The sequence below is a fragment of the Taudactylus pleione genome, unplaced genomic scaffold, assembly GCF_031769625.1.
Source record: "Taudactylus pleione unplaced genomic scaffold, aTauple2 ptg000201l, whole genome shotgun sequence".
In the NCBI taxonomy this organism is placed as follows: Eukaryota; Metazoa; Chordata; class Amphibia; order Anura; family Myobatrachidae; genus Taudactylus; species Taudactylus pleione.
In genome coordinates this window covers 41,100,001-41,111,622 of record NW_028284603.1, presented here as the reverse complement: position 1 = coordinate 41,111,622, position 11,622 = coordinate 41,100,001, and the positions used below count along the sequence as shown (strand labels likewise).

Genomic DNA, 11,622 nt, shown 5'->3' with positions numbered 1-11,622 from the left:
GTCTGTGGCACTCAAGTGGTTGACTACGAAGAATCTTTCTGCTTGTGATTACTTCAGCTAGGAGGGTTTCGGAATTGGGGGTGCTTTCCTGTTGTCCACCCTTTCTAATTTTTCACCAGGACAGGGTGCTTTGCACTCGCCATGGATTTTTGCCTAAAGTGGTTTCTAAGTTTCACAAAATATTGTTGTGCCGGCCTTTCAGTCACCTGACCTTTCGGCTAGTGAGGCTTCCTTGGATGTGGTCCATGCTCTTAGAATTTATGTGGACCAGACTAGTTCGGAAGTCGGATTCCTTGTTAGTCCTCTTTGGTTTTCACAAGAGGGATTGGCCGGCCAACAAACTGTAGCTAGATGGCTTTGTTTGGCTATTTCTGAGGCTTATACTCAGGAGGGCTTGTCCAGCCTCTGTTAAGGCTCATCTACTCGGTCTGTGGGCCCCTTGTGGGCAGCTAGCCATGGCGCCTCAGCTGTTCAGCTGTGTAAGGCGGCCACGTGGTCTTCCATCCAGACCTTTCTGAGGTTCTAAGCTTTTGACACCTTTGCTTCTCAGGATGCTTCCTTCGGGCGCCAGATTCTTCTTTCAGCACAGGCGCGTCCCCACCCTTAGAGAGATGGTAAGAACTCACCTGTTCTCTCTCTTTCTTCGAAGTCCATAGGGTCCACAGGGTGCCCACCCTTACGCACCTGGCTTCATTTGGGCTGTGTGGCTGGTCACCGGTTTTACATCTCCCTTTCTGTGAGTATGGTTCTTGTGTGTTCCAGTTTTCCTCCTCCGGCCTTGGCTACTTATCAACTGAGGTGCCTGGGGCGGGGTATAGAGGATGGACCCAGTGCATCCTGGCAGCTAAAGCTTTAACTGCGTGGTGCCCGTGAATCCAGATCCAGCTATACCCCAAGGTCAACCCTATGGACTTCGAAGAAAGAGATAACAAAGGTAAGTTCTTACCATATCTCTCATTATATCTTCTGTGCTGCAAAGCCGATCCGATGTCTGTCAACGACGTCGTTCACACACATTGGCTGTACACATACGCCGATATACTGTAGATATGGAATGGCTGATATATCTATTAGCATGTACCCAGCTTTGGAAAGCTGGGAGGTAAGACCAAATTAATCTACAAAATAAATAAAATTGCACCCATCGTTTTTCCCCTCCTTTCTGTTTTTCTGTTGTCCATACCATCTCATCCATATTTTTCCTACATAAATCATTAATCAGAAAAATTACCGGTTACCTTCTCTTCTCCAGAAAGCAATAGCAGACAGTGTGACTTTTATAATCATTATGTAGTTGCAAAAACCATATATATATATATATATATATATATATATATATATATATATATATATATATATATATATTATATAAAAAGAGGTTGGTGATGTGCCCCGTGACGATGGTGCTTCTGAGCACCGAAACGGCCATCAGGCTGTCCATACATTGAGGATGCTTGCTGTTTCTATCTGGCTCCAGTGAGCGTTCTATGAAGACTTGATGAGTATACAAATTTGTTATGCACTTTGTAATATGTGACTAAACATGGCTTCTGGATACCGGTGATTTGGGTTACATGCACTTTATATATTAATTGTAACTTTTTGCATTATATATGGTGTGCTGGTCTTTCCTTTTCTGGATTTAACTATATATATATATATATATATATATAGATATATTTATATATATATATATAGATATATATACACACATACCCACACAATTTAAAGGCCGGCACTCTGCTGGCCAATACCTTGCCCTAGGTGCCTTCCTCGTGGGGCAATGCCAAACGAGATATATATATATATTGTTCATTCTAGCACCATGCATGAGGAGGGTATACTTTAATTTTGAAGGGCAAAATTTCATACGTGACATATCGCGACAGCTACAGTAGCTATAGTGAAACATCACATTTTGAAATTAAAATATGCCTCCTCACAGATTATGTGCAGGGTGCTAGAATGAAAACACACACACACACACGATCACCGAGAGAAAACAGGTACTGGGGACATGGCCAAATCCAGGAGGCTTGGTCACACCCCCCCCAAAAAAACCCCAAAACTAAATAGTTGGGGTGATTTATCTACATACGGAATGATACTTTGAAGTGCTATGCTTATGTGTTATTTATTAACACATTTTTTCCCATTAATGTGGCAGTACAGAAAAATGCCATTGTTAGAGCGGAGACATTTTACAACTACGGCATTCTGTGCGTTTTGCTCCTTTGTCCCCCATTTACCAACATTTATCTCAATCCACCTCTAAATTTCCGGATGTCTTGGCTAGAAATGTTTCTAGCAGGTCTATATCAGGGATGGGGAACCTCAGAATCATTTGGTCTGGCCCTCAAAGCTTTTTTTCTGCTAGCATCTGGCTAGCAGGGTGCCTAGAATGGCACCCTGCAGCCAGAATCTATGCAGCAGTGCCGCCTGCACACTGTTGCCCTTACAGCTCCTATTGCTGTAATAGACGATTGTGGCCCCGCCCCCATGTGTTGTCACACAGAGGGGGTGTGGAGTGCACCGCCCCGCAAATAAAGTTACATATATCAAAATGGCCTTCGGCAGAAAAAAGGTTGCCCACCCCATGTCTATATACAGTGCCTTGCAAAAGTATTCACCCCCCTTTGCATTTTTCATTTTTTGTTGCCTCACAACCTGGAATTAAAATGGATTGTTTGAAGGTGTGCATCATTTCATAGAACATGCCTACAACTGCGATGTTGTGTTTTTTTTTAATATTGTGAATCAAACTACATTTAGGACAACATAACAGAAAACTTCAGTGTGCATATCTATTCACCCCCCTAAAGTCAGTACTTTGTTGAGCCACCTTTTGCGGCAATTACAGCTGCAGGTCTGCTTGGATAAGTCTCTATGAGCTTGCCACATCTTGTCCCTGGGATTTTTGCCCATTCCTCAAGGCAAAACTATTCCAGCTTCTTCATGTTGGATGCTTTCCACTTGTGAACAGCAATCTTCAAGTCTGACCACAGATTCTCAATTGGATTGAGATCTGGGCTTTGACTAGGCCATTCCAACACATTTAAATGTTTCCCCTTTAAACCACTTGAGTGTTGCTTTAGCAGTATGCTTCGGGTCATTGTCCTGCTGGAAGGTGAACCTCCGTCCCAGTCTCAAATCACAGGCAGACAAACAGGTTTTGCTCAAGAATATCCCTGCATTTAGCAACATCCATCCTTCCCTCGACTCGAATCAGTTTCCCAGTCCCTGCTGCTGAAAAACATCCCCACAGCATGATGCTGCCACCACCATGTTTCACTGTGGGGATGGTGTTCTTTGGGTGATGGGATGTGTTGGGTTTGCGCCAGACATAGCGTTTTCCTTGGTGGCCGAAAAGTTAAATTTTAGTCTCATCTAACCAGAGCACCTTCCTCCATACATTTGGGGAGTCACCCACATGCCTTTTGGCAAACTCAAATCCTGTCTTCTTATTTTTATCACTAAGTAATGGCTTTTTTCTGGCCACTCTTCCATAAAGCCCAGCTCTATGGAGTGTACGGCTTATTGTGGTCACATGCACAGATACACCAGTCTCTGCTGTGGAACTCTGCAGCTCCTTCAGGGTTACCTTTGGCCTCTGTGCTGCCTCTCTGATTAATGCCTTTCTTGGCCGGTCTGAGTTTTGGTGGGCAGCCCTCTCTTGGCAGGTTTGTTGTGGTACCATGTTGTTTCCATTTGATGATGATGGATTTGATGGTGCTCCGGGGCATCATCAAAGATTTGGATATTTTTTTTATAACCCAACCCAGAATTTTAATTCTCAACAACTGTGTCCCTGACTTGTTTGGAGAGCTCCTTGGTCCTCATGGTGTGATGCCTCTTGCTTAGTGGAATTGCAGCCTCTGGGGCCTTTCAGAAAAGGTGCGTTTATACTGACAGATCATGTGACACTTAGATTTCACATAGGTGGACTTCATTTCACTAATTATAAGACTTCTGAAGGTAGTTGGTTGCACCAGAACTTTTGAGGGGCTTCATAGCAAAGAGGGTGATTACATATGCACATGCCAATCTTTTTTATATATATTTTTCTCATTTCACTTCACCAAATTAGACTATTTTGTACGGTTCCATGACATAAAATTCAGATTAAAAAAATAAATAAATTACAGATTGTAATGTAACAAAAAAGGTAAAAAGCCAAGGGGAGTGAATACTTTGCAAGGCACTGTAAATAGGTCACTTACATCATCACCATTTTATTTTTGTCTGCAAGCCACACAATGTAAATATTTAGATTCCTACTTGCTGTGTGTGTTCTGGATTCCCTGGCACTTTAATGAGGCATATAAGTACACATCACCCCTTCCCTCATCACTACTACAGACTTGTTGTTCTTTGTACAGCACTAAGGGGACACATTTGAATAGTAAATTATTTATAATGTAATCTGTATCAGATGCATCTTTCCAAGAGTCATTGTGAAAACTCGCATGTAAAGAATGACACAAACTGATCAATGATTTTTAAATACTTTTAATCAAATTCAATTGAAATTTGGAAAAAAAACAAATAATTTCATGAAATCTTAAAACAAAAACAAACATTTGATATGTCAGCAGTAAAGATGGGCATTTCAAGCATCCGTATTTTTGTTTTACAAATATTACAATTAATGCACCAAAAGGAAAAATTTTAAGGACCCGCATTTCTCATAGCACACCCTCATTAGAAAGAACACAGTTTGTAATATACAGATATACTGTTATGTAGAACATCTAATAGAATCCATAATATAGAACATCCAGAACTGACTATTCACATTTAAGAACCTTCCCAACTAGTAGGATAAAGGCCTGCAAGGGGGTGGCCGACCACAAAAAACAAGGCCGCAAACCCAGAATGATCATTGTCACATACAGTCCACAAGTACAAAAAGAACCCTATTCCAGCCCAGTCATTTAAATTAAGGACAAACAGTGATTTAAGGAACAAAAGAATAATAATAATTTTCCAGGACATTATATATATTTTTTTCTTTAAAATATTTCCCTTCACATACAGATAAGACCTGGGTGGTATGAACTTAGAGAAGACGGACAGCTTCTAAAACAGTCTTAATGGTGATAGGCAAGATGAATACAATCCATAATTTTACCCTGCATCACCTGTGTAATTCCAAAGGGGCTGACAGGCGAAGTGCTTAAATCCCCTCGTTCACATCATCTTGAGTAGAAATCTTTGCTGTATAAATCTCCCTGCGATGAAAACCATGTATCTCCATTGAACTTGTAACCCTTTCACTGCTCTCTGTGCAAGCAAAATCTGAGAACTGAAATTACTCTACGTCTGTTTCTACAACTGTAAGTGGCACAATGACTTAATATAAACATTGTACTGACTGACAGGTCTTCACGTCATCCTAGCTAGCATTTACATTCACAATTTTAGTGGTGGAAGCTAAACACCAACCCACAGACAGGAGATTGTCAGGCTAAACCCAGATACCACTGTGCAATTTAAATAGTCTGCAGATTGGCGGCAGCTATCAGACTTAGCCCTGTCGCTCACTGAGGCCCTGTGACAGCAATGAAGCACGGGTTCCAAGTCAGTGCATAGCCTGCATCTACGTACACTGTGTACCCATCATTGTACGTAGGACGAAGTATACACAGCACTAAAAATATAAATTCTATGCAGGCGATTCAATTGTTTTTTTTTAGCGCCAAATGGAGCAATTCAATTGTTCCACCGTTTGGACGCCTATGCCGTGTGTGCATGCCCAAAAGCATGGGGTTTAGCTGCGTATAGCAGCTAACCCCATCTAAAATCCTGCTTTGGGGCACCCAAACAGCCGACTTATCGCACGTTTCTACTCGAAACCTCGGGAGGCTGCGAGCAGAAAGGTCTCTAACCGCGGCATGGGTGCCCAAACAGAGCAACAATTCACTTTCTCCGTTGGGCACCCAACAAAACATTTGAATCGCTTCCTAATTCCTATATATACAAAGCCAAGTCAAATCACAGGATGACTTCTCCTATTCCATATCTGTGTTGTGATTTAGTTATGTTACCGTGGGTTTATTACCTTATGTAATGTGAAGGTTTCTACCTGTGGAAATCTGTCCGGTATTAGGTGTTAAGCACAAGCAATCCTATGCAACAAAACAATAAGTAAAACAAATAAATCTCCCTCTCCAATATGCAAATGACACAATTACTACTAATTCACAGATGAACAGCCAGAGATGAGCAGGAGACAGTAGCTCAGTCAGGATAGACAAGTGCAAGGCATTGGGGTCTGAATAGTAGCAGGTTATCTCACTGTGAAGACATCTGTAGATTTAGCCTGAGGAGATTAACACTTCCTAGTGCTCTGCACTTTCTGACCGGAAATCTCAAATAAAGTCTTCACTTAAAATCTACATCATAAATGACAAAACAATTTATTTTCAGTGTAATCAACAGGCCCTATTTACATCAAACTAATTGGTACAAACTTCAATAGAACACAGAAAAAAACCCCAGTTAAATTAGTGCAACAATATCCCATTGCAAAAAAAAACAACAAACAAGTGCCCAAATGTGCATTTAAAGACATTTCTACTTCATATGTACTAATGGAACAGAAAATGAATCACATTGGAAAATTTTAGCAAATTTTACGATCAAAATTAAATATGAGGAAGGTCACAGGATAATTGTAGTATCTGTTACAAAGATGTAAAGAAAAAAAAAACAACAAGGCAACAACAAATAAATCACTCAGACTTCAAAACACATACATCTCTAGCAAACTAGCAAAAAGTTTCCTTCTTCACTTGTTAAATGAGTCTCAAATAAAACAATTAAAATATGTTTGTATAAATACATATGCCTGAACTATACAAAATAACTAGCAAACAGTGGCAGGATATTGTGTGCAGAAGTACGGTATCTTGAGATCCACTCAATTTGGTCTGTTTTGCATGTGTTGCTTTAATATAGTACAGGAAATTGTGTTGAGAATTAGACATTCAGACTGAATTGTTCAGACTCTGCAGGAACCCTAAATGACTCAAGGCCTAGCCCTCTGCACTTAAACCAGGACAAATAATGCATTTGTTTATCAATGCTATACAAATAATAGATAATCATAGATAATAAATGTATTTTGCATTCGTTTGCACACGTATGGCTCCTGAAGGCACAGGAGCCATGCGTATTCCGTTGACAAATCTTTTCAGCAGTGAAAGTGTTACAAAGACAGCCATAACAATGTGAGACAATTAACTCCATGTCATATTAGACTCCTTGTAAGAATGATTCTTGTGATTCCGGCATGCTGGTGATGTGTTCCCTTGCCCTTTGGTGCTGTTGCATCATTTAGCCTCGTCAGACAATCCTCTTGCCATCATCAATGTTACAACTAAAGTTGCATCATATTTTAGTGTCTAGTGGATGGTTCACTAATAACCTACCCAGGGGGGTCCCGCCCCGCTAGACACACTATCATTGCACAGCTCGTCCTTTATTTTATGGTTAAAAAAAAAAGCTCTTCGCTAGAGTTCAGTATAAAAAAAAGTGCTTCAATTGGAAGTTTTACTGACGGCACTGGCAGAGCGGCGAAGCTTTCCCGAGACTTTACTTCTGGTGGTACGCGTTAGTGTTGGAGAAGTGGGTTCCGAGGTCTCTGCTCCTGTATTCATGGTCAGATCAGAACTGGTGCTTGCAGGAATTCCTAAGAAACAGAAAAGCAGAGATTCATAGGCTATCTGCACTGCGGGAACATGATTTTCCTGATTCATATACCTTAAACAGAATTGCAAAGACAAACAGGCTCGTACTGAGAAATGCCAAATTCAACAGGTTTGCACAAAAATTGGTAACTTGATAGTTTGCAGTCAGGGTGACGGATGAGATTTAAATGCAGTCACTGTCACATGTGCAGGATCTCACATGAAATGATTCTTTCAGAGGCTACGTATGTAATAATATCTCTTATTGGTTAAGGGTTTGTGTGTCACAGAATACAGCTAACGGGGCCAATGTTCCCTCTAATTGTGGAACAAAGCAAACATTTCAGCAGAGATTACTCAAGCAAGCACTAATTCAATTTTTACTGGTTTTAGTTATACAAAAGAGTGGGCATGTGCCTACATAATACATAGGCACAGGACTGCATGCCGGCACAGTATACCCAACAGGACTGTCCTCATGCCTAGCAATTATTTATTATCAGTTACTTCTATAGCACCAGCATATTCCGTTGTACTGTACAATTGGGGACAAACAGTTATAAAACAAGACTGGTAATAAACGCACACACAGAGAGGTAAGAGGGCCCTGCTCATAAAGCTTACAATCTATAGGAAAATAGGCATTAATACACAAGGATAGGTGCTACCTATTGCATATTGGTCCAGCCAGATTGCATAGGTTCTTGGTGGGCTGTATGACCCAGTCACACAGGAATGTTGGCCTAGGGTCACCATTTGCCATTATCATACTCAAAGAACTAAGCGCTGAACATTTTTAACCATTGGTTAGGAGGAGCAAGTAGCAGGTTAAGTAACAGGTATCAGATACAACCTGCACCCTTCACTATACATAACAGTACTGCAGCCTGTGCCCAACACATAACCAGTCCTTTCCCCACGGATGATTGCTCGCCTCTCTGTGCCTTCACAAAACAACTCCATGCCATCCAGGGGCCCCTCAGTGCCCTCAAAGTATTTTAACTCTGGTACCAAAACAAGTATTATACATCAATCTGGACATCTAACGCATGACAAACACTTATGTAACCCCCCCCAAAAAAAACCAAAACAAAACACTGAAAACAAACCAAAACAGTAGACCAAACCTTACAATACCGCCCTCAGAAAGAAATAGTACACATCAGCCTATGACCCTACAACAAGGTTTACTTCCTGTGGTCCATTGGTGTCCCAGTTATAACGTCAGCTGAGAGAGTAGTTATAGCGGTATAAAGCAGGCCTAGCCAACCTGTGGCTCTCCAGCTGTTTTGAAACTAAAACTCCCAGCATACTTAACCAGCTGATTGGTGTGAGGTTATGCTGGGACTTGTAGTTTCACCATAGCTGGAGAGCCACAGGTTTGCCAGGCCTGGTGTACAGCACTAAAATTATGGGGCTGATGCAGAGTGAGTACTACGCCAGAATGGAAAGAATATCTGTGTGATGCCCAAAAACCAAGTACATGCATATGCGCCCATGTAGACTTGGGCGATTCTGGCACTTATGCCCACCTGCACCTAGAAAGATAGAACAGGGGCGAGTACGTTAAGTGTGTGTCCATGCAACTTTGAACAGATGCACAGCAAGACATAGACATACACTGAAGTGCCAAAAGTCATGGGATAGGTGCCTAGCATAGTGTAGGACCCCCTCTAGCCAGGTGAAATGCAGCAACTCAACATGGCATCAATTCCACAAGTGGACGCCACAACATCCCATAAATGCTGGATTTGGATTATGTCGGGTGAACGTGGTGGCCATACCATTTGTTAGAACTCTCCAGAATGCTCCTAGAACCAATTCTGGACAACTTGGCACCAATGACACGGTGCATAATTCCTGCTGGAATATTATATTTTTGTGGGGGTACATGAAGTCCATGAAGGGCAGCAAATGGTCATCAAGCAATGCAAAAGTGTCAGTCAACGATGTGTTCATACGGACCAGCGGACTGAACCCATACAACGTGAACATACCCCACACGATTATGGAACCACCACCAGCCTGCATAGTGCCTTGTTGACAACTGGGGTCCAAGGGGTCTGCGCCACACCCGGACCCTACCGTCAGTTGGAAACAACTGGAACTGTGACTCATGGGACCACGCCACATGTTGCCACTCCTCCAGTGTCCGATGTTGTAGTGTTAACAGGGGCACTCTGGTGGGTCTTCTGCTTCCATATCCTTTCGAAGCTAAAGAACGCTGCACTGACCTGCTGGATATGCATCTGGTACCTCCTGCATTGAATGTGGATGTGATTTGAGCCAGTGTCACTTGTCTGTTACCACGGACAATTCTGGCCAGATGCCGCTGGTCACGATCATTGTCGTGGTTGGCAACGGTCCTGTCCTCAGTGGGTGAAAATGCCTTGCATGAGGTATTCCTGCTACACATGTGACACTGTGCAGATGTGCCCACATACATCTAATCTTCCGTGCGCTACAAGTTGCGCCACACAACGCGGGAGCTCAGTGTGACTCGGTAGCGCTGAGCATCTTTTTGTGCGTCTTCTTACCTTCAAATGCGTCTTATTCGCGCAATGATGCAAATAGATAGCACAAGCCGCTTCTACTGATTAAAATAATATGCAGCAAGCCTATGTTCTCCGAGCGAGACCAGATGTATCTGCATGCAAATGCTACGTTAGTGTCAGCGGCTGTAACAACGTAGCTTTTAGCATGCAGATACAACCCGCAGACGCACAGATAACATAGGCATGCTGCATATTATTTTAATCAGCAGTAGTTGCCTGTGCTATTTGCATCATTGTGCAAATAAGACGCATTTGAAGGTAAAAAGACGCACAAAATGACGTTTGGCACTACTGAGTCGTGCCACGGCATGGCGCGACTAGAAGGGCTGTTTAACGCGCCAGGAGGCTAGATGTATGTGGACCCATCTGTAGATCGAGGAATGTTGAATGTCCGCACAACTTTGGAAATAGAATGTCCCATCCGTTGGGCACCCACTATCATGCCCTGTTCGAACTCCGATAACTGACATTGAACACCGGTTAGGCTGCTTAGGGCAGGCAAACTGACTAACAATATATCAGAATACAACTGATGCAGGTCTGGGCATTTCGAAGACGTCACAGTACGGGGACACCACCTACCAGTACCTTCACATACTATCTCATGACTTTTGGCACTTCAGTGTATATTTCACTAAGAAGCCATAATGTTTAAGCATGGTCAGGTGCAAATACTGAGTGATGATAATGTCACCAGTACTGGCAAATGGTTTCTGATTGGCAGTTTGCAATTGCACTGCCGATCAGGGCATCGAGTGGAGTGAGTGGGTACTAATTACCCGGGCACAGGCCTGTTGGTGGCACCCGGCGGGGCCCCAGTACACCTGCGGAGGACAAATCTTCCCTTATAGAGCACGCTGCGCAGCTTCACAGTACGGCACATTGTGCTTTACATTGTTTTTTTGGAGGTGGTGGCCATGCCTCTAAGATGTGGAGCCCCTCAGTATCAAGGCCCCATTGATGTCTCATTGGCCTGCTGCCGATAGGTGCTTTCTTCTTAACTGCGTCGGCATATACAAGGGTGGTTCAATAAGTAAGGTAACAAGACCCCTTCAAGCAAGTGGTGCAAACATGCAGCTGTGGTAGCAGAACCTTCAATAATCGACCATCTGAGTAACCCAGAAAGGCCGTGGGAACGGAGAAACTGGCGCCGTGCTTTCTGCGTATGGGATCGCAGTTGTAGGTTGGGACAAGCCCTGAAACGGTCAGGACACGCCCTGGAAACGATCATAACACGCCCTCGTTTTTTCTGCCACTTTCGGTAACCGCCTCCAAGTGCTCCATGACTGTCAAATCACTTTGCGAAGAAATCAAAACTGCGAGCAGCATCGCTAAGGTACCTTGGCACGAGCGCAGTGAGACTGTGATGCATGCGC

The 11,622-nt window shown here is 42.9% G+C and overlaps 1 protein-coding gene across 4 annotated transcripts in view; it reads right to left on the bottom strand.

Moving 5' to 3' along the window:
* Positions 1-4,493: 4,493 nt before the first annotated feature.
* RALGAPA2 (Ral GTPase activating protein catalytic subunit alpha 2) overlaps positions 4,494-11,622 on the bottom strand; it is a 398,803-nt gene continuing 391,674 nt past the window's right edge. For 3 of the 4 annotated variants that reach the window (XM_088477335.1, XM_088477336.1, XM_088477339.1), the window contains one exon: positions 4,494-7,693. In XM_088477335.1, the coding sequence (XP_088333461.1) occupies positions 7,542-7,693 (152 nt within the window). In that variant the 3' untranslated portion in view covers positions 4,494-7,541. The remainder of the gene's footprint in view (positions 7,694-11,622) is intronic. The other variant, XM_088477337.1, reaches the window with a different exon arrangement.